This window comes from Lineus longissimus, chromosome 1 (assembly GCF_910592395.1).
Source record: "Lineus longissimus chromosome 1, tnLinLong1.2, whole genome shotgun sequence".
NCBI lineage: Eukaryota > Metazoa > Nemertea > Pilidiophora > Heteronemertea > Lineidae > Lineus > Lineus longissimus.
The window spans coordinates 1,409,627-1,432,220 of NC_088308.1; the positions used below are offsets into that span (position 1 = coordinate 1,409,627).

A 22,594-nucleotide genomic window follows, 5' to 3' on the forward strand; every position below is an offset into this window, starting at 1 on the left:
ATTCGATTATTCCTATTTGAATGGCCTTGCCGCATAAGAGGTGAATGGCACTTTTGAGAACCAAAACTTGGAGATGACGTGGACGGGAATATAGCAGCTCAGCAGTTGATTGATGAAAAACTGCTGAATTCATGTGGCTGTCTCCCTCAGTATGCAAGAGAAACAACAAACTTAACTCAATCAACAACAACTCAAAACTAATTTTTTACATTCTTTATTGAATTTCAAAGTCAAATTGGTCTTAGCTCTCAGAACTCAAAGGCAGGGTCCACACATGATTCTGGTTGTCATGTCACAGTTCAAATGACTTCATTGGTAACTAGTCACAAGCGTGTCTGTTAATTGACTTAGGCTTGAAATATGACATGAAATGACGAGGGTGAAAAGCAAGCTACATGTCATGAATTTTATGTAGCTCTTGTTCATGACACATGACAAGAGACAATATGAACCCTATGTAGACCTGTCCGACAAGTCTAGATGATGCAATATATACATTATTTGGTGACCCAATATACATGATATGTACAATACATAACTTACTTTCTAAATACATAATTTACAATATCTATCACATGCACTGCATCAAGAGTATTATAGTTGTACACTCTATATCCCTGAACTGAGAAAGTGGGAATCCTGAAAGATTGAAAATTCGAAAAGATTGAAAATTTGAAAAGACCTTTTCCGTCACAAGTCTATCAACTTGATTTACTTCATTTCCTGGTATACGTGATACATGCACAATGTACAATCTTATACTCAGGTTTGTGACAAGCTCAACAAATCACTGGGATGTTGTGAAATTTTCACTGTAATCCATTTTTAGTTAGGATGCAATACTAGGATCATCTCTATTCAATATCAACCAATCCCGATAAGCAGGAAGTACGGTATGTAGCAGTGAGAATAAAGGAACCATTTCCCAGTTCCCTTTCAGAAACAATGACTTACAATACATACAATGTACACAAGACATCATCACTTAACAATCAAGAGAGATATAGCTTACATAATACACAGATATAATGAACACAAATGGCAGCGGTTGGTCTTATGTTTGGAATTTCCTAACAATGAACAGTCTTAGGGTTGGTTATCCTCTCATCTCTCCAGGAAACATAAGTGACTCGGGTGGACTGAGAAGTTGTCAATTCTCTATACAGAAGTATTTATGAAAAATGGAATATATTATATATCCAATAGAAGTTATGCTCTCAAGTTAAAACCCAAGCCATAGCAATCCCGATGTAACAACCAGCATCAAAGCCCCTCATGAGCAGTTCAACACCTCATTCAAAAGCATATCATTCCGCAAAAGAAAAAATAGGCACACCTTTGGATGCACTTGTAGCCAATGAAAGGTAAACCAACACAACATACAGCTTCACACCTCAGACGAAGTTCACCAACTAGGACAAGCATCAAAGCCAATGATGCCCTGGAGACAATGGCCCTATCTTCTTCATCAGTTGTGTTAAGCCAAGGAAGCTGCCCAAATTTCAAGTGACAGGACTGACATTTCAATCATACCCAACCCCATTCGTAATTGACATGTCCAAAACAAATAAAGACTGTGAAATAAAATCAGCTCTGCCCCATCCATCGGCACGGTATTACACAAGGTGAATGTAACATCTTGCCACCTGGTCATCCATGGTTCAGCGCCCATTTCATAAACACATTTATTAACAGTTATTCCGCCCAGGTAATAGATGGGACTTCGTTGAGTTGACAGTAATCCGAAATTTGTCTATCCACAAGTCCAACGTCAGCTGAGATTACAAGGACTCCGTTTGAGTACAGCATGATATATCTGGATCAACTTTTTGGCTTGACCATAAAATATATTGCAACGCCAACAATGATTATGACTATTGCTCCAATTCCTAGCAAGACGATTCGATTCTGGATAATTCTGAAAAGGAAAATAGTATTTTCAAGTACAATACAGGCTACAGCAAGTAGATGAATCAACATCTGTATCGGAGGCGGGGGGGGGGGGGACACATTCCCCTTGGCTGAAAGAAGCAGAGCATGTTCGATACCCCCTCATGTGCATTCTCATTAAAGTTTGTTTTGATATCTTAAGCATAATAGGAATTATCATAATTTAAGTTGTAAAACTATGTGCAGTCAAGTCAAATACACAAAGTATAAAACTGACAATTGGCTTTATAACTCATCAAATGCATTTGCCAAAGACGTCATTCCCCAAGCCAATATCAAGGCATCTGTCCAGATTTAGCGAATATCATCAAAGACGAAGCAGAAATGTGTGGGATTCTCAATTCTCCTCACCTTTTCATCATACCAGTTAAAACTCTAGAGCTCTTTCCAAGGTGGGCATCTGTTTCTCGTAACTGAAAGGCAGGACATAGGGTTAATTCACCATCTCAGGAACTTTGGATGCTTTTTCTCCACATGGTTGCCAGAAAAGCGTACAGTATTGGGATTTTTGTTCAACTTTTCAGTTTCTTTGCCCACATCAGATGAAGTCATGAACAGGGAGATGAGTTACCTCCATGAGTCCATATACTTACTCTATCTCGAGAACGCTGGATCGCTTCTCTTTGGGATGACAAGTCTTCCAAAATTTGGGCACCAATTTGTTCCGTCTCCAGTCCAATTCTATAACCCTCGTCTAACCGCTTTGACGAGCGTTCAACCCGTTCAGAGTTATCAAGAAGCCTCTGACGCTGAAAACAAGAAAACATTGTTTTCAGATACACAATTTGAAATAATCAGAATCCACAGTTTTTCAAATGACAGAGAACAGGCTTCTAAATGGTAGTGTTACTTCTTGGAGACAAGAGGTTTCTTTTTATATTTGACTTGACACAAATATTTTTGGGCATGGAATGTCCTTGCGAAGTCAGATTCAAAGACTTGAATTAGGTTAATGACTGCACCTGGTCTTCCGAGTAACTGGAGTCATCATGGCCAAGCAGCTCGTCCCTACTCCTCACATCATCGCTGAATGTAATCCTTGCTTTCCTCTGAAATAAAGATCACACTAAGTTACTGGTAAAGACTCTTTGTTTTTGCGACCTCTTAGTTCTGGGCTGAGACACAGTTCATACCTTTTATACTTGATTCACTGAAGCTGACAGCATCATTTAGATGAAACCGGTAAGGCCCCTGCAACTAATCTGACTATTCTCCCCTGTTGTGTTATACAATAGGCAAACAACTCTCACATAATTGTCATCGTATCCAGTTCTGATCAATAATTCATTTTAGCCTTGAAATACCTAATTGTATCTCTTAATATCGAGCCATGGGTTTATACTTACAAGGTCCTTTTCAAGTTTTGATAACTCTGTCTTGTAACTCTTCAATCTGGTGCTATACTTTTGTCGATCTTTGGGCTGCAGCTCCCTAATCTCCAAGTCCATCTGCTCAAGCTGAAGGTAGATAAGCACTAAATGACAGACAACTTCGAAACAAATCCAGTTAATTATATGATAAAGAGCCTGGATCCCAAGCTACCACTTGAAACCTCTACAACTTCTGAGTATTTCTGATCACTGATATCACAACTCAGGTGTTTCAACATTTAGTTTTATACAGTCAAATCATTCAGCAAAGAGCTCACCATTTTAAATCCTGACAGAACAAGCAATGCTTGCATTTGTTAATTGTTTCAGATATCATAATGAGAGGCACTCTTTTCTCGTAAATGACGTAAGTAATCCATGAATCACATTCTATTCTATTGCCAGTGGCACTGTCAGCCTCATCTCATGTAGTGATGTACGTAACATTGCAACCTTCCTTACCAATTCTTTTGTTTCATCAAGAAGCTTTTCAACATTGGCGTTAGCTGCTTGTTTGTCACCTGCGAGGAAAAATTGACAGAAATTTAGGATATGATTTACTGTATTACATGTATTTGTGCCAATGCAATGCATTCAGCCATGGACGATAGGACATTACACTGTCTGTGTAGTGTACATTTTGTACAGGCCGGCCTCCGTGTAAAGTAAAATGACCAGTTTTCGACGTCATTTTAGAACCCTTAAAACGGCAGAAAACATCAATTGTTCTTTACGCAGAAACGTCAACCTTTGACGTATGTATCTAACTTTACTCACTTCCACTTAGATTGGGAATTTGACCGATTCTTGATGTTATTTCAGAAGTAATATTGGAGTACTGCTGCTCGTACGACTCCATCAAAGACGCCATCTTGAAATTTTGCAAAACATTGCTACTTCCGCTTTGGAGCCTCCTTTTCGATCCCACTGGAAACGGTAAGGATCTTTGGGATATATACCGATTTAAATCCTCTGCCATCCCCTAAAATACTTGACCGATTTGTCAAATACCTAGATTTATCGATTCACAAATATCTTAACTATGTTTCAGACCTCTATAATTCTTGTTTTTGTAGCAAAATGGTCCAGAGGCTCACCTTCCGTCGTCGGCTCTCTTACAACACACTTTCCAACAGGAGGAGAATGTACGTAAAATACACATAACATGTACACAATCTTCATGTCATATTTTGCATATCGTGTATCGTGTATTTAGCTTCCAGTCCCACAAGTCGTGTTTGCTGTGATCTGATATAAGAGATCACGTTATCGAAGAGAGATATATGTTATGTCAGTGATTCTCACTACGTAACGTTATCATACGACACATGCTCCCCCTTCCAGTTCCACCATGCATGTCCACGATGTCCGGTAACTCTGACTCCGCACTGACTGCATGCTGCTCACTTTTTTGGCTGGGGCGGTAGGCCGGTAGGGGTGTTGTTGTGGCAACGTGTCCTCGCACCAGTCTGAGCCTGAGGAAGCCATATATGGTATAAACACCCCCATATACATCTGCATTCATGCATGAACTAATGATATTTTCTTCTCTTCCATACCTGACTCTTTGATGGCCCATTGTGGATCACAGAACCAAGACTCCTGGTGGAAAATTGGTGTACCTTTACAAGAAGAAACTTGGCAGCATCTCAAAATGTGGTGACTGCAAAGTGAAACTTCACGGTGTAAGTATAACTAGTACAGACGGACTGAATATAAGAAATGACCTAACAACAGACAATCAATGGAATGACCTGTCTGTTGCCACTGCGGTATTGGCCAGTTTGAGGAAGACGGCCACAATACAAAGTTTTCTGTTTGACTTTGACACAACGGATAACGGATGCAACATTATTAACAAATTGTCCTGTTTTGTCATCCAGAATTATTCGATGTTCTGAAAGTGAGCTATGTTAAAATTGGACAATTCTTGGTCGACTGGACTAACTGGTCTTTGTTGTGTAAATTTTGTCTAAAGTGAGTGCTAGAGTTGAAAATGTCCAAATTTCTATTTCAGATCACCCCTGCCCGCCCAAGGGAATTGTCTGCCATGTCCAAGAGACTGAAACACGTTACCCGGACATATGGAGGATCTCGATGCCACAAGTGTGTCAGAAACAGGTGGGTGTACATTGTGGCAGCTTAACAAAATGTTGACCTGTCAGTGTCACTCAAAAAATATTGAATAGATAAAATTGTGTTCACCAATACTGGGTGGGGGGAACAACTTAAATGACCTTATTTCGTCATGAGACCCAAAGCACCAGTGCCTGTGGAGTGAGAATCTTTCTAGAAGAAAAATAAGACCAGGATGTCTTGATTCGTTGACTGAAACGATCACGATGTCTTGGTCTCACTTTTCTTCCTGGGGGATTCCTCAGTAAGGAATCTGTGGGTGGTGGGAGTATGGTTTCAGTTTGTTATGTGGGGCCAGCCTTCATGACCTATATAAGAGAGAATAATAAAGTCTGGGGCAAAGTCACAATAATGAAGGTTAAACTTCATTCTTAGTTTATTTTTGGTGTATTCAAATTACTGACCACCACTCTTCTCCTTTTCAGGATTGTCCGTGCCTTTTTAATTGAGGAACAGAAGATCGTTGTCCGGGTGTTGAAGGCGCAGATGGCTGCAGAGAAGAGTAAATAAATGTACAGTTGTAATTGAAAAAAAAGACAAAAATCTTATACATTTGTTTGGATTTGTTTTGTTACATCTTGCAGGAAAGATGATCTGGTTACAGTGACGCTGTCATTGCTCCAGATGGACACACCATAAAGAGATTCCAGTTCTCCAATACACTGCATCTTGAGTTGGGAGTCTTCTGATTGAAACAACTGGTACCTAAATAAGAAAGGTGAATTCACAGTGGAGACAACAGACCTATTTTTGGTCTTCGTCACCAATATATTGTGCTGAAAACTCGGCCAGAAGCTGTCGCGACCTGGAAGGACTGTTATTGACAGCTTCAACGGCCCCTGACCATTTTTACAGCATTGGCTTTATTATCCCTCGTAAAAACTGCCGCTTATCATATAGTCGACCTACTACGGTACTTGCAAAGTATTATTGAAAAGAAGACTGTCAGTGATGCATGTATCTTTATTCAATAGCTCAAATATACTGGATAAGCGCCATACAGAAAAATGCGACTGCTACAAGGCCATGTGAAAAATGTAACATGCTGTGAACTCAGCCAGGGGCTGTCACAACTTCAAGGAAAGATAATGCAGCATATTATGTATTTCTGTCTGGACGACGCAAGGCAAAGTCAGATCCGTTGCCCATCAGCGCCATCTCCACCCCAAGCCCAATGTCCCCGTTCGTCCTCTCCTCGCCGTCTAACACATAACTCCCCACCACTATCGCCTTGTCTTCGCCAATGTCTCTTCTCCCTGCCTCCTGGTCCTTCTTCCCAAACCTTGGTGGTGGCTCCTCCGGCAGAGGTTTGTTCTTCGTCTCAGGCATGAAGACAGTCATTAGAATGGACTCGCCCACCGCCATGGTGCCGAAGATGATGTACGGTAGAGAAGGATGGAAGACTTTCTGCAATGAGAACAGTAATCTATGAAATGCTATTGGACGTAAGGTCAGTTGTCCCGTCTTCGCGCAGCCAAGATGACGAACCCAACTGAATATCACTTTCATACTGCTACTACGAGATTCACACGATGAGGGGGAGAGACGAGGCCGATTTCATTGCATCAGGAGTTTATTTACTTTACCGGTACCTTGTAGAAGATGTTCGTTGGCTGATCTATCAGTGGTGTGCGACACTATAAAGTCTCCGACGACGAAGACGGAATACCGACGCTGCAAACATGCTGGTCACCCATTTTCCCGATCTCACGAGCTATCTGACTTACCAAAAGTCCTACTTGAGGAGCTAATACGCCTGCTACACGGGCACTGGTGTTACCAGCACCAGACGCGATATTCCTGAAACGAGCAACAAGTGATGGACCTGTCTGTCACAACTTTAGTACAGTTTTTAAACAAACTGAGATTCGGGACAGAGCTGGGCTAAAGGTTGTGACAATGTCCCGAAAACGGGATATCATGTATGGTTTTCTGTGTCGGATCACTACAAAGAATGTGAACAGAAGTCAAGAAAAACGTTGGATTTTGAGTAGATGTTAACAGTATTCGGCGGATTCTAGTGCACATTCCATTTGACTTTGGGGATGAATAACTCGTGGTACATTTATATAGACCATTTCAGTTTAATCATAGTCCTGCTCTCACCTTATCAAAGTGGGATAAATTTCCATTGTGATGATGAAGACGGAGATCCAACAGCCCACACCCACAGCATAACTGACCAATGCAAGCCAAGTCCGTACCATCTCGCGTCCCTTCATGTAGCCAGCCAGGTCCATGGCCAAGATACTGAACATGGCCACGACTGGAATCGCCATTGAGAGCGCATAGCTTGGACGCCTGCCCGTTCTGAAAACATTAGGATTTGAGCAAGTAGTATTGGTGGGTATTGTCTTCTATTTGTGTCGTTGCTGACTGTTTCGAGTTTGCTCTCTTTATCATTTTTGTGATGAGTACATATATTTTTGTAGAAGGAAATTCACCTGATTTGAGCGGGAATTGATACTGTCGCTACATGTTTTCGATGCACTTGGCCTAATCCCAATCTCTAGTCAGCTTTGTCGGGACAAGAATAAGCAGGAAAGAGAAAGAGAAAGAAGGAGAAGGAGAAGACGGGGAAGACGGGGAAGACGGGGAAGACGAGTGAGAATGAGAGACAAACACTCACTTGCTAAAGATAAATGGGGCAGCGATGCGCACGCAGACATTGGCGGCAGCAGCGATTGCCATGTTGATGTAGATGGAACCGGTCAAGCTTGCCCACTGGGACTTTAAACCATATGACACCATAGAACATGTAAACCTGCAACGAAATTGATATGCTCAGTGGTATATGGGCCAACGAACTGGGGCTGGGTTAGGCAGCAAGAACAAGCAGATTTGTTTGAAACATGTGATCCCATTGCCCGTTGCTGACGAGTAAGTGCTTGATTCGTCTGTGTGCGTGTGCACCTGGTCCGCCCATGGGAGGGTTAAAGCATGCTATATTCAAGTCTTTTTATTCTGGAAGACTCTGATCGAATGGTATGATGGTGTATTGTGATGACGTCAGGCCATTCAAACACCATGCTATGCGGCAATGACGTCACAGCCAAAGCAAATGTGGCATCACTCCTTATCCTATCACTTCCTCTATCTTCTACTTAATACTCACCAGCCAAGCATAAGAACCGTTGACCTCAATGCATATGTTTTGCTCGCGAAGAGGTTAGCGTACGTGTAATGGCCAGCCGCCTTTTGAGCCTCCGCATATGACTTTCCAATTCGACGGATGATCGCGGAATCTGGCGGGGGGCGGCGGTTGATCCGTGCAACAAACTTTAGCCATTTGAAGGCAACGTCGTATTTTTGCTTCTGTAAGAGCCATCGGGAGCTTTCTGGTAGAAAACTAAAAAACACAAAACAAGCTTTTATTTTTATGCTTCCCCTTCTCATTACCTGTCCTCTTCCGCTTACTCCTCTTACCACAACCAATTTCATGAACAATAAGCCCGCTTCAGCTCCCATTCTCCATCAGTTTTCCTTCTGTTAATTCCGCTGACCATGACCAATGGTATCAACAAGGCCCCGCTCATATCCCCCTTCTCCATACGTTTCCCCCTCTGTTTACTTCTGATCGCTGACCATGACCAGTGGTATCAACAAGGCCCCGCTCATATCCCCCTTCTCCATACGTTTCCCCCTCTGTTTACTCCTGATCTCTGACCATGACCAGTGGTATCAACAAGGCCCCGCTCATATCCCCCTTCTCCATACGTTTCCCCCTCTGTTTACTCCTGATCGCTGACCATGACCAATGGTATCAACAAGGCCCCGCTCATATCCCCCTTCTCCATACGTTTCCCCCTCTGTTTACTCCTGATCGCTGACCATGACCAGTGGTATCAACAAGGCCCCGCTCATATCCCCCTTCTCCATACGTTTCCCCCTCTGTTTACTCCTGATCGCTGACCATGACCAGTGGTATCAACAAGGCCCCGCTCATATCCCCCTTCTCCATACGTTTCCCCCTCTGTTTACTCCTGATCGCTGACCATGACCAGTGGTATCAACAAGGCCCCGCTCATATCCCCCTTCTCCACACGTTTCCCCCTCTGTTTACTCCTGATCGCTGACCATGACCAGTGGTATCAACAAGGCCCCGCTCATATCCCCCTTCTCCATACGTTTCCCCCTCTGTTTACTTCTGATCGCTGACCATGACCAGTGGTATCAACAAGGCCCCGCTCATATCCCCCTTCTCCATACGTTTCCCCCTCTGTTTACTCCTGATCGCTGACCATGACCAGTGGTATCAACAAGGCCCCGCTCATATCCCCCTTCTCCATACGTTTCCCCCTCTGTTTACTCCTGATCGCTGACCATGACCAGTGGTATCAACAAGGCCCCGCTCATATCCCCCTTCTCCATACGTTTCCCCCTCTGTTTACTTCTGATCGCTGACCATGACCAGTGGTATCAACAAGGCCCCGCTCATATCCCCCTTCTCCATACGTTTCCCCCTCTGTTTACTCCTGATCTCTGACCATGACCAGTGGTATCAACAAGGCCCCGCTCATATCCCCCTTCTCCATACGTTTCCCCCTCTGTTTACTCCTGATCTCTGACCACGACTAATGGTATCAACAAGGCCCCGCTCATATCCCCCTTCTCCATACGTTTCCCCCTCTGTTTACTCCTGATCTCTGACCATGACCAGTGGTATCAACAAGGCCCCGCTCATATCCCCCTTCTCCATACGTTTCCCCCTCTGTTTACTCCTGATCTCTGACCACGACTAATGGTATCAACAAGGCCCCGCTCATATCCCCCTTCTCCATACGTTTCCCCCTCTGTTTACTCCTGATCTCTGACCACGACTAATGGTATTAATAAGGCTCCGCATTTGGTCCCCCTTCTCCATGCTTGTTCCCTCCTGTTTTTTTTATCTGATGGAGACTGTAATATAACAGCTTCCGCAGCTGTGTGTCGAGGGGTTTGTGCTTTTAATTACAATACAGTATACTGATAAAGTGGCCGTGGACCATCCCGGGGACCATCAGGCATTGGACATAGTAGGCCTATTGTTCATTTACTTACACGAATGAAAGAAGTAGAAAAGGCGCGAACGGGAGGCTCGATCCTAATGCCAAGTGCTGCCATGGACGGAGAAAGTAAGCAACTAGAGGCAAGAGGAAGTGAGAAATTCCCCAACCAAGCCTCATGGCCACAAATATGCGCCATTTCATACCAACGTACTCCATCGGGAGAATAGTGGCGACAGTCGCGCAACATCCTGAAATAAGATGAGACGAAAGGTCATGATCCCATAGTGTTGCAAAGAATCGGAGGTGACGCAGTTCCACTATCCTCCATATCGACCCCCCTCCCCTCTGCTGAATATATATAAAAGAAACGACTCTACTCGTTAGAAATGAAGACAGGATCCATATGAACGTAGGCTACGCACTCTTGTTTTGATTTGGGACGTATAACGTTAAAATGCCCAAATTAGGGCATTCCACTGACCGGCAAATAAACCAACTATGAAACGTAAGGCTGCATATACTGGCCACAGAGTGACTGCTGCCAGGCAGGCCTGGGCAGCTATTAGTCCCGTCCATGCCGCCAACAAGATAGGTCTTCTTCCCAACATGTCCGAGAGCTGACCCCCAATAATGGCGCCGACGAGCAGCCCGGCGAAGTAGATGCTGGCAGTGAGCTTCACCAGATAGTATTTATCACATGTCAGGTTCCACTGGAAATAGATGACAAAAATTGAGATCCATGTATAGGCAATGTATCTTTGGGTCAATTTTAAAGGGTTATCGATTGTCTCTCAAGAAATCAAGGTCAACTCAGTTAAAAAGTCCCACTTAACGGTACATGTGCTTCAAAATTAAGATTATCACTTATGATTTGAAGGACCATTCCATGTCCGTGCACGCATGGCCGGTGAGTACATGTTGCTTTTGTTTCGAAAGAGAAGGAATCTCTTAGCTACTTGAAGTAAGAATGACTACCGGAGGTATGATTTGGAAACATAGCAATGGCTGCCAAGCTACAAATATCACACCAGATGTCGCACATTTAAAGCTTTTCTTGCCCCAAAAGGGTTCGACGGATGCAGAAGGGAAGTAAGCGGGTGGCCGGTGTCTTTCTTTGAACTGCTGACAAAATATTACCTCTGTCACAATGCTTGTGTAATCATCCAAATATGTCACGTTGGTACATGCCTTCCCAGCAGACGGGCACTTTCCTAAATCAGGAACCGTCTCATTATAACATGCCGCAGTTGAGTTAGTGCAGCTCAGCACCGATGGCGCCCCGTAGGAGCTGGAATTCAATGCGTCGCTTAGCGTCAGGCAGCTGTAGTGAGGTCCGCTCTCCAGGACGAAGTAGTTGACAGTCATTCCAACCGTACATTCGATGGCGATACTGAGTAGGATTATCATAACCTGGGCAGCACCCATGCTGTCAATAGATTCCAGAACTCCCTCGAAAGTTTCACCCTCATTTGCCTCTTCAGTCGTTTCGCCATCCATAATAAAACTTTTAAAATTGGAAGTCCAGAAAAAAAACAAGTCAATGCGAATAGCTTAAAAAACGACACGAACTACTGCAAAGTCTAATTACCTAAACTAATGTTTCAATTTACGTCCATATAGTTTATCTAACTCTTATCTGGCCTGTCCTAGCCCCAACCCTTCACCAGTGTCAAACTGTCGGTCGGCAATCTTCGAGTGCCTGAACTGGGTCTCGGACATGGTCGGTAGGCCTATCATGTTTTGATCATGCTCGTGTGAAGAGATCGGTCAAACTGGGACACCATTGCGCTAGTTCCGGCAGATTCGCACTGCTCGTACCCATTTGAATCGTTCACCTGATAACTTTAATTTTTGATAAATTTTATTTTGAAAACTGAAGGAAAAAATATGAGGCAAACCATTGCGATACAGCATGAGGTTATTGGTCTATTGACGTCAAGTCCATTTGGGGTCAAGATGTTGATCGATTTCCTCTAAAAGGCCTGTATCGACTGAGAAAGACAGGGCGAAGCGAATCATCATGATTGTAGGACCGGCCTGGGCCCAAAGTGGATATAAAGGTTGGTCTCGGCGCGGGGCCCCAGCCAATGGATGAGCCGGCATTCCCGGCAGATCAAATCATATCCCCCAAAACTGAACATAACAGGAATGACTAACGCGGACGCCCTGGATTATCAATCGTTTTCAAATCTCAGCTTTTAATGCTGGGGTTATAACATTTCGATAGATACATAATTAATCAGATGATTTACCGTAAATTTTTCATTTTACTACAAAATGTCCCATACATGATTTGAAAACCATGAACCACTGAAGATGACTGTACCACGAAACATAAAGTGATGATAAAAATCACTGTAACCTTTCTGAAGACAACTTTAGCGAAAAAGCTATTCACTTTCAATGAAATGTAAAGGCACTGCAAGTACAGCGAAGCTGTGACAACGATAGCTATATGAGAGCAGTTAAACCGATATTTCAATGTACCGTTATGCGTTAAACTTAAACGACTAAGTCTACTTCCAAATTAAAAGTAGAGAATATTCTTTTGTACGTCTTGTATTACCAAAATATAGATATGAGGAAAAATGTGCGTAAGATCGCTGTGCATAAAGTTTTGTATCATATACATTCAAACCCTTTCTATGAGGCCAATGATCAGGCCTATCGGCGTGGTCAGTGACCTCTCACATGGATTTCAGGCTATTTACAGTTGACATCACTCTTTGTAGACCTAAATATGCCCACGCAACTACCGGCATTGTAGTGCGTCGGTTGCCCTCTTTCGATCTGAAAGGAGACTCGAGCTCGACGCATCACCGGCAATAAATAACGTCCAGCGCTTCGTCATTTTATCATATCACCGTTTCCCCTACAGTCTTGCAGTGAAAGTGGAATGAGTGTTGTTGTGTTGTGTTGCGAATTTAAGAAAACAAAACGTTTTCATTACAAAGAAGCTTGTGTTCGTTATATACATTTTGCAGCAGTAAGAATATCAGCCCTCGTCCAGTCCAGTGAGATTAGAGGACATTGTGGCCTCTGGTAGCATATAATTGTCTGGCCAAAGGTTGAGAGGTGGTAGTAGTTGATAACGTCCATGTGCGACGACTGACCACTACACCAATTAAGACTTGCCCTGATGCTATGTGTCAAAGATAAGTTTTTTTCCTCTTAAGCAGTCAAGAGTACATGTAAGACTTGTAAGGAAAGGAGACATGTCTAGAGTCTCACGCCGACAGTGGGGATCGAACCAGGGACCTTTTGACTCGACCGCTATACCCAGAGACCCGAGCCACTACACCACCGCGTCAAACAGATTCCGTACAACCTTCCTTCACCGTCTGTTTTGCGGCGTTTATCCTCCGAGTCAAATTGATTCAATGACCACAGAGGGTAGTTCTCTCTCACGACAAACAACACGTGATACGGTCCGAGATTGGGAGATTTGACTCGAACCAACCTCAGTTAGACTAGAGGCGAATTCTCCAAGCTGTTGCCATAGGTCAAGACTAGTGGCGTCGCTAAGAGTCCTTGCACCGTTTATACCACGCCTGCGCCGCTATGAGTTGAAGTTAGTCCATAAGAAAATCGACTTAAACACTGGCGGAAGAAGACACAAATATCACGCCGTGTACGCCGAACAAATCTGATGGTATTTCGGCGGGTAGTTCATCATGACCATGCTCATTTTGCGGGAGAGTAATATCCAGAGTACACCGTCCAGTGTCACAAACACCATCGCCACCCAGCCGAGGTAGATCGACCAGCCATGCCTGACAGTCCGCATTTGAATTTCATCCGGGAACGTGTCACTCGTCTTATAGTGGTTAACCATGTTTGCTATCTTCAGATGCATCAACATGATCACGAACAACATGTATAACGCTGGAAAAAACAAGGAAGTGACAGTACAGTGACAGTAAAGGATATAACCAGTATCCAGGGGGAGGCTTTCTTAGGGATGCAATGGTGTTGTGATGATAAAGATGACGCGAATGATCTGAAAACTGCATCCCAGAGAAGACCGCCGATTACCTAATGTCGCATTAATTACTAGTAGCACTGCTATGGAAATATGGGAATAACGTGAACTGAAATCTTAGTCTGGCGACCACGCCAATAGGTAAAAAGGAATAACACCTTCATTACTTACGTACCTGCAGCCAAGCAGCAGACGCCAGTAATCATGGCGCTAACGACTTGTTGCCGAAGAACGGAGAATATTCCAAGGGATGCTGCTATCAGGAACGAGATGGTCACCACCATGGCACACACTTCTGAAGAACGAATCAGTTCCCAGTCTGGAAAATAGGGGAGACAGAGAATTCAACAGATCAGAAAGTTCAATTGCATAAAGCATATATTTTTTGTAACGCTGCCAGACACATTTTGAAAATACTTCCGTCGACTTTTCGAAGTACATGTAATTCGTTGAAGTGTGAAGTAAAGGTGTCGGAAAAAATTAACTTTTTGAAAGTTGCCCAAATATACATTATACTGCAAAGATTGTACGCCGTGGCGGCTCTAAAAGCAAGGAGCAGCATATTATTCGTTATATTGATCAAAGAAATTAATAGTTTTATTTGTTATAGCATTTGAGATTGCATTGTTGTTGACTTGATTAAATAACGGAAACATCTCTGCTGTGCATGTGCTTTGCTAACATGTGCAGGTACCTACCCATCTCAAAGGGCTTTGCCTTATCCGCTGTGATTGACATGTAATCCAGGCATTGGGTCGTTTGCTTCAGACCAGATAGCGTGGGTCGAATGTAATCTGAAAAATACAATTCAGTATTGGAATTTTCCGAGCATCTGAAGGAAAACATTGCAAGTAGTCATTGGCTTCTTGGGGAGAGGCGCCATAATAACCGTTGTTGTCCGACGAAAGGGGCCGAGCACGCGTCATGCCCCCTCCGCCTGAATCCACCACTGAAATAAGTTTAACATACATATTGAGAACAGCTTGGTGTAGCAGTGGCGCTATACGATCGTCCAAAGTTACTTTAGGTCTCTTCCTGTAACTATATGCGTATTTGCATAACGGACTGCGCTTGATTATTGTATAAAGTCTCGTTTCCCGGCAGGAAAATGAACCATGTTCTTCCCTCAAATTGACTAACGTTCCTCGGCAGACATGGTAGATGCTCCATTTGGCGCTAAACATCTCCAGATTGCACTCCGGGGAAATTACTTCAGTGCTATCAATATTTGATACTTTAGCACTCGACACGTCCCCCACACTCTTCACGATCACGTTATCCGTTCCCTGTTGAGACATCTTGCTAATTTCCACAAACCATCTAGACAATACCACACAAAGGATGAAATTTGTCTGTATTGAAGTGGTAGCATTATCCTGGTTTTGAGATAGTCAGAACACTTCAAAATGCGGGAGATTGCCTCTTAGTGAGAGAATATTCGTGTTAGGACTACGTTCAATAAAGTTTTGTGAGAATTCGACAGATGTGAGACCCTAAAGCTGTCTAACATAATTTCGACAATTTCTTCAACTCAAATTTCGTTTATTTTAGACAGTATTAAAATATCAGATGAGAATAATCAATTTTGATAAATTTCCAAGCGAATGTTATATTTCGCAAGTAGGTTTAACATCCTCACTGCCATCCTTCAGTTAAGATTGTAAACAAAGAAGGTAAATTTTCTCGTGTAGCACTAAAACGTCTTTTTTATTCAACTTACACTCCCAGAGTGTGGTAATGGCAACGGATATCCTGTGACCTTGCCTTAGGAGAGGCTTAAATTATTCAGGTCTTCATTACCGCTGGAATCACAAAGATGACCATGTTTTGATGGCTGGCATTGATCCACTCTCCAAGAGGAGGGGTAACAGGAAAGATACAGCCAAACCAAACGAGATTCTGTCTGTACCTAATCGAGATGATGGATAAGGCACTTGTAACGATATATATGTTCATTTGACAGAGGACTGGTTCACCATTTTAATCCGCGCAACTGACGGATTACGACGGTACGTCACCACGTACTGGTGGCCATGGTACTAGTCTAATCTGAACCTGGATGGGTTTGCTCTAATCCGTCTAACCCGCATTGCCAGCAATAATGAAATCATCCCGAAATACCAGTACCATCGCTTCACACGGTCGACCTTGAAAAGAAGGTCGTGGTCAGGATAAATTGTAGGCTATGACCATGCAGTATCGTTTATCGCACAAATGTGTGACCTTGACATTGATGTACTATAGTACGTTACCATGTCCAAAGTATCTGAAAAGCATATCATCAAGAATTCATTAATACGAAACTTTATCAAGTCTTCATTTTACCATGATATTTGTTTGGATGCAGTGGGACTACCTGTAGATGTGGTTAATGGATTTATCCACTAAAAGACCTCTTCTGCCTAAAATGGATATCCCCATATTTTCAAGTATCATCATTTTTATAAACATGATGTACGTTAAAGCCTGAAATGAAACGAAATGTATTAACGAAACACTCTTCGGGTCTCGCGAAAATCGATAGGAGCGGGGAGGCAAACCAGCTGGTCCCGGTACACATTTGCCAGCAAATAGCTTTTGGAACATCATTTTCTCATTTAGGTGCGTTGTTTTTAGTTGAGGTCGGTGCATGCAACGGACGTACATACTTCAATACAACTATACAGGTTCCCGGGTCAAGGGTTTTACATTCCTTTACATCATGGCATAAAAATAATGTGTTCCCCTTATATCCTATAAGAAGAGGGATACGTCCTTACTTATTCCTGTTTATGTCTCAATAATGAAGCGTTTGCCTCCGATGAGAGAATTGTGACCATGATGGAGTGGTTAATTCTCTGTGAATAATTGAACGCGGTGGAACCGGTTTTTACGAAAGCACGAGAGAACGTAAACAATTTAATTTCCGATTCCTAATTGTTCCTCGTGGGCAAAATTGTCAAGCTGCATGGATTCCACCTCTCCATCGACTACCAAGCACTGAACTGGTAAATGAAAAAAACAGTAAAGACAGTCGGTCAATGTTTATTCCTTACTTTCAGACGACTGTCAATAGTGATTCATAATGAGTAAGATGATTGGACATCTTATGGATCGATCGTCGGGTGTGTACCACATCGTTTCTATTCGGTGATGTGGATAGACCTGAAGATGCTTTTGAAAAATACATTTAGACTCAGTCTTTCTGTACAAAACTGAAATAAAAGCATTTACTAGACTTTCTATCACCCATTGGCTTGACTGGGCAATGGCGGGCCAGGGCAATGCAATCTACATGATGATGGCTTCGAAATCGAATGCAAATTGAAAGCAGTTGATCGGACCATGACTCACCTAACACCAGCACTGATTCAGATGATACTGGTCCAAACACATACAGTATATATGACTTTCTGAATCTTTGCTGGTGTTAGCAATGTCATGGTCAACTGCTTTTAATTGCATTATATTCCGAATGTACCAAGTAGATATCATTGCCCTCACACTCGTCCCACCGGCAATCTGTACAAAGCTATATGACCATTAGCATCCTGTCTAGAAGTCAGTTTTTTATTTCTGTTCATTTCTGTTCTTTTTCGTCAGCATTACAGCAGCCGGCCAGCGGTTCAGAAAGCCATAACGTCTGTCACATAATTATATACTGCCACGAGTACAAAAATATGCCATTTATTTAATGTCTTATTGGCACATACTTCGTAGTTTTACATTTTTTACATCCGAACACAAAATTGCGAGTAACAAAACGTATACGTACATCTCATCTATTCCAGCTAAAAGAGTTTAATATATATAACATTTCGCGTTACCAACATTGCTTATAATTGAAAGCATTATCCGTTCTCATTCGTAGCAATGCTTAGCAACGATATAAAAATGAGTTCGTAATCATTTTAAGAGCAATGAAGTGTATTTGCGGGTGGCTCAACAACAAAACGCCATTAATTTGATATATTGCAAACAAACGAAAAGAAACCCACGTTAAACTACTGGCAACGGTTACTATGTGGCTTTGTGAGGTCATACGGGTTGGTCCATAGCGCTGTCCGGCAGAGAAACTAGGAGCCAATGATACTGATGGATGTTCAAATACTAAGGTTGACATTAAATGTGGCCCCAATTATCGATAAATGAAATAAAGCGACACAATCATAGGATAGGTGTAACATGATTGCAATACCATGTACTTTCATCCCTTGGCCGGTTTTTGTGATCGATCTGTATTATATTTCCAATATTGTTGCTATAGTGAGGGCAAACGCTAATAGGAATCCGAACAGGTATTTCACGTGAGGGGGTTTCGCGGGTGATCGGTGGGCATGTTTTTTTTTATCAAGGGGTTGGCAATTTGTTTGCATGCCTACTTAATCTCTTCAGAGGACTCAATATCGGTTAATTGATACTCAACGTGTTTTGAAGAAGATTGGTCTCGTCACTGCGCAACTATTGGCAATTGGCAAAATAAGTTTTTTTTTCATATTAGAGGATAATCCGCGGTGCATGATGCGCAGTGAATTTGTCTTTCGATGTAATATTTACTACATAGTGAGCTCGCTTGCCAGATACAAGTACTAAACAGTTATGAATAATGAAACTGACTATAGCATGTTGGCATTCGCGTGACATCAACAGCTACTATATAGATATGTTGTTCAAAAATTTATGTTCTCGTTACTGCACTGGCGCTCTGAGTAATGGTTTCTTTCTGAGTAGGCAATGGAAGAGCTCTATCATTTCATCTATAAGATGCTCCGATGTCCCCATTAATGCCCCAAAACCAAGAAATACCATTTTCGTTAAACAATTACTTCCTCGCTTAAGTATTAAAGGACACCGGGATATTTGCCATTTTAAGACCTATTCATCCATCTATTCGAAATGCTAGGGTCTTCGTCACCGGGAGAGCCTGGAATATGCTATCATTTTGTTACAACCAAATTTCTGCTGGGGATTCTGTTCCGACTTTATTTTTGATTGAAAATAGGAGAAAAAGTAACGAAATATTACCTGGTATTGTGTCGCACGATCCCCACAGCCCTCCGTAATTCATAACAGGGAAGGTCATTTTGATATAAGATCCGTTCTTCTCAACCGTCATGGAGACATTCAAGGCGATATATCCCTGGGCGTCGTCAACCACGAGCGACAGAACTCTCGAGCTCGTGTCGAGTAGCTCCAATGCCTTCACGCTATCGTACTCCACAGTCCTCCAGCAGTTCCCATACAAGCTCGTCAGCAACAAGAGAAGGCAGACGACCCCCACCCCCATTGGCAGGTAGAACTGTAAGCCGGTCAATATAGACATCTTTTCCTCCTCTTCCTCATCCTCCCCGCCTAACTCGGACCGCCGCAAGGACGGCTTAGACTCCACGATGAGGCCGAGCAGGGTTGCCTGTGAAGATGAAGAAAGAGATTACGTAACATTGCTGGCTCTCTCAAAGTTCTTACGCAAACAAAGATCTTACCTTACATGACTGGTTCTCTAAAAGTCTCCAAGATGACTAGATGGCTAGGAATCTTACCAAAATAATTCGATGCGGAAATAAACCAGTTAATGTATGATGGTGGGGAGCGGGTTTGCCAAATTGAAGCCCACATTTCGTTTTTCAGTTGCACATTCGGCATCCCTACACAACAGATAATGCCAAATACACAAATCTCATGCGTCCTTCAGTAGGAGACAATTGAAACCACTGAAATCCTAGGAAGTTCATACATGTATTCCGAGTTGTAAGAGTTTTCCGAGATCGGAGAAAATTACGATTTTTCCTAGAAATTTCCGAGTTTTTCTGGAAAAGTCCGACCGGCATTTCTGGCAGAGTGTTTGGCAGCAGTGTACTCTGAGATGGTTCGTAATTCATGACAGATCTTAAACCTCATCGTATAACAATGTGTTTGGTGAGACTTCAAAGAAAAAACCCACTCAATGATGACTGAAGTGAATGCTGCTTACGGTAATACTGGTAACCAAATTTGCAATCGCATCAAATATTGATGAGTGTTCTATCGATTTTGATTCACATAGTGTCCTAACGTTATGTAATTTCGACTATAGTAGTTTTGCTCATTCCGTTAAGAGGAACATTATATTGTAGTCTTTCAAAATAATCATAGAATGTATGTCACTGAGATCAACCTGCGTCTAGTGGCCAGTCAAAAGCTATTTCTTTCTTTAGTTTCCATTTCTGCATTTCTCCTAGGAAAGAAATAACAAAAGCCTATCGCCCGCGCCTTGGTAATGGCAACTACATGTATACGCTGCGTTGCGCAGGACATACTTTCCCAGCTGTATCAATAAAGACGTCGGCTCTGATGTTTTGACCTAACCGGAGAAAACAACTGAATAAATAAACTCGGATTTTCCATTTCGTAGTGTAATTTTTGATAGTGCAGTAATTTTCAAAACATGACGAATATGGAGTATGCACATCAGTTGGTTCTCCTATTTCTGGGGCTAATGACGGATATCACATGGTGCGCATCAGTTTTGCTAAGGCGACCACAAAAAAATACCCTAATGCATCTCAGCACGCTATGTCAATATTCCCATAAGCTAATGTACGCTTTGTTTTGGATGGCTGGTTCATAGTGGATTGTTTCGGAGCGGGGTTTTTTTCGGTTTGATATGATTGCAAAAGTCACGTTTTTCTGTCTAAATGTACCTAATACATATAATTCATGCAATTATAGTTCATCGGTTAATGTTTTCCATGCTCCATTTGAGGCTGTCGAGTGCAAACTGTTGGATGGAACTCTCTGAAGTTGTTTTTATTGATTCGCGACCAAACAGTATTTTTGAGGTCCGGATTTCGGTGCAGGACTAAATGATATACTCTTCAGCGAAGCCACCATGGGGATACCCTGGTGGGCCATATATATTTTGTCTCTGGATATTTCTCATTGGTACTTGGCACAGGAATACTTGGACGGAACCTGAACATTTTATCAAAATTGGTCTGAGAATGAAACGTAACCCATGTCCACTACGGCAATGGAGGTGCATGGAGGTGCATGGAGGTGCATGGAGGTGCATGGAGGTGCATAGAGGTGAAAGGTGCAAACCTCTTGACTCGTATATACGTACGTAGCCCGCTCTTCGGAATTAGCCTTCTTATTCCGCTGACTGTTAATCGCAGTTGTCATTTCGCATGTGAAGGCGCATGATGAGCGATATCTTAAAACCAATAGCATCTCTTCATGCGCATGGTTGATATTTGCCGAAAAATGTAGTCAAAAAAACAAAAAATATCGATAATAGGCCTACATGTAACTCCGTATTTGGTTGTCAACAGCGTCGGTCGACAACAGTACCACAATTACGACAGGAACACTATGCATGTACAATGTACAGGGTCGGAATGAATCACGTACTTAGTAGTATTATAGCCGATTTGATGGTAGAACGAAAGTCCAATGATAATAAAGTTACATTTGATGGTAAAATGAAAGCCCAATGATAAATTACATTTGTTGGTAAATGTGGAACCAAAAACGTGCCAACGTGAAAAATTGTTAGTGATATAATTAATTATACGTTACCTTCGATGGTAGAATGTAAGCTCTTTCGCGGAGTTCTATATCCGATTGCTTTTTTCTCTTAATTGTGTCTCCGAGAGAATACCGTCCCTCTAGAATGATTGCAGAATTGGTTGGACCATGCTCAGTGCAAAGTTATCCTCAAGGCGCGATACTGAACTGCACTTGAAGGAATGCATTATTCATAAAAGATGCCCTGACTTCTTCTGACATTATCCCATTTAGGTTTTGACTTCTTCAGCGCACTAGTCCGGTGGTTGAACTCTCGGGTTCCGCACCAAATGGTCATTTTCAACGAAACTAAAAGCCATGTTCGGTATATGTCGTGTAAGTATAGATTGAATCCTTACTTGATACAACACTGGGGAGTACTTCAGATGGTCCTGCACACCTGCGAACACTATACAACTTCTCTCCCCAGAATTGGCACCAGCATCCATAGATTTAGAAGAGTAAAGTCACTGAGATCATTGTGGTCAGCACAAAACATGTACATTATATTATGTAGACAGTGAAATGTACTGAGTCCGTATCTGAATTCTAAGGACGATGTTTGATTAAAATGCTGAGGGCTGATAATGCTGGTTCTAATGGCAACTAGCGCCGTACGACATCAGCCTACAGAGTAAAGGATT

At 42.5% G+C, this 22,594-nt stretch overlaps 4 protein-coding genes across 4 annotated transcripts; 1 reads left to right on the forward strand and 3 right to left on the reverse strand.

Annotated features, from left to right (window-relative positions):
• Nucleotides 1-218: 218 nt before the first annotated feature.
• On the reverse strand, nt 219-4,191 carry LOC135497610 (vesicle transport through interaction with t-SNAREs homolog 1A-like). The gene is made up of 7 exons (XM_064787407.1): nt 4,098-4,191; nt 3,783-3,841; nt 3,297-3,407; nt 2,913-2,999; nt 2,544-2,699; nt 2,302-2,363; nt 219-1,918 (listed from the first exon to the last, which is right to left on the reverse strand). Exons 1-7 carry the CDS (start codon nt 4,189-4,191, stop codon nt 1,822-1,824), a joined length of 666 nt encoding a protein of 221 aa, XP_064643477.1. The 3' UTR covers nt 219-1,821.
• Nucleotides 4,192-4,374: 183 nt separating this feature from the next.
• On the forward strand, nt 4,375-6,004 carry LOC135483989 (large ribosomal subunit protein eL34-like). The gene is made up of 4 exons (XM_064765052.1): nt 4,375-4,465; nt 4,912-5,005; nt 5,338-5,441; nt 5,882-6,004. Exons 1-4 carry the CDS (start codon nt 4,401-4,403, stop codon nt 5,964-5,966), a joined length of 348 nt encoding a protein of 115 aa, XP_064621122.1. The 5' UTR covers nt 4,375-4,400; the 3' UTR covers nt 5,967-6,004.
• Nucleotides 6,005-6,073: 69 nt separating this feature from the next.
• On the reverse strand, nt 6,074-12,041 carry LOC135483967 (solute carrier family 22 member 15-like). Its single transcript, XM_064765042.1, has 8 exons — nt 11,582-12,041; nt 10,926-11,154; nt 10,497-10,692; nt 8,572-8,805; nt 8,086-8,220; nt 7,563-7,766; nt 7,184-7,256; nt 6,074-6,863 (listed from the first exon to the last, which is right to left on the reverse strand). Exons 1-8 carry the CDS (start codon nt 11,939-11,941, stop codon nt 6,555-6,557), a joined length of 1,740 nt encoding a protein of 579 aa, XP_064621112.1. The 5' UTR covers nt 11,942-12,041; the 3' UTR covers nt 6,074-6,554.
• A 613-nt stretch (nt 12,042-12,654) lies between these two features.
• On the reverse strand, nt 12,655-22,565 carry LOC135483975 (uncharacterized). The gene is made up of 5 exons (XM_064765050.1): nt 21,963-22,565; nt 19,431-19,815; nt 15,125-15,220; nt 14,602-14,745; nt 12,655-14,329 (listed from the first exon to the last, which is right to left on the reverse strand). Exons 2-5 carry the CDS (start codon nt 19,726-19,728, stop codon nt 14,067-14,069), a joined length of 801 nt encoding a protein of 266 aa, XP_064621120.1. The 5' UTR covers nt 19,729-19,815; nt 21,963-22,565; the 3' UTR covers nt 12,655-14,066.
• Between the last annotated feature and the right edge of the window lie 29 nt (nt 22,566-22,594).

Excerpts from the sequence above, each read along its gene's own strand:
- LOC135497610 (XM_064787407.1), bottom strand. The coding sequence starts at position 4,191 with ATGGCGTCTTTGATGGAGTCGTACGAGCAGCAGTACTCCAATATTACT. Across the intron at positions 3,842-4,097 it reads AATTCCCAATCTAAGTGGAA|GTGACAAACAAGCAGCTAAC; the intron begins GTGAGTAAAGTT and ends TTTTCCTCGCAG. Across the intron at positions 1,919-2,301 it reads TTAACTGGTATGATGAAAAG|AATTATCCAGAATCGAATCG; the intron begins GTGAGGAGAATT and ends TTTCCTTTTCAG.
- LOC135483989 (XM_064765052.1), top strand. The coding sequence starts at position 4,401 with ATGGTCCAGAGGCTCACCTTCCGTCGTCGGCTCTCTTACAACACACTT. Across the intron at positions 4,466-4,911 it reads CTTTCCAACAGGAGGAGAAT|AACCAAGACTCCTGGTGGAA; the intron begins GTACGTAAAATA and ends TGTGGATCACAG. Across the intron at positions 5,442-5,881 it reads CACAAGTGTGTCAGAAACAG|GATTGTCCGTGCCTTTTTAA; the intron begins GTGGGTGTACAT and ends TCTCCTTTTCAG.
- LOC135483975 (XM_064765050.1), bottom strand. The coding sequence starts at position 19,728 with ATGTCTATATTGACCGGCTTACAGTTCTACCTGCCAATGGGGGTGGGG. Across the intron at positions 14,746-15,124 it reads GGCAAAGCCCTTTGAGATGG|ACTGGGAACTGATTCGTTCT; the intron begins GTAGGTACCTGC and ends CCTATTTTCCAG. Across the intron at positions 14,330-14,601 it reads CGTCTGCTGCTTGGCTGCAG|CGTTATACATGTTGTTCGTG; the intron begins GTACGTAAGTAA and ends TGTTTTTTCCAG.
- LOC135483967 (XM_064765042.1), bottom strand. The coding sequence starts at position 11,941 with ATGGATGGCGAAACGACTGAAGAGGCAAATGAGGGTGAAACTTTCGAG. Across the intron at positions 11,155-11,581 it reads ACACAAGCATTGTGACAGAG|TGGAACCTGACATGTGATAA; the intron begins GTAATATTTTGT and ends ATCTATTTCCAG. Across the intron at positions 10,693-10,925 it reads CATAGTTGGTTTATTTGCCG|GATGTTGCGCGACTGTCGCC; the intron begins GTCAGTGGAATG and ends ATCTTATTTCAG.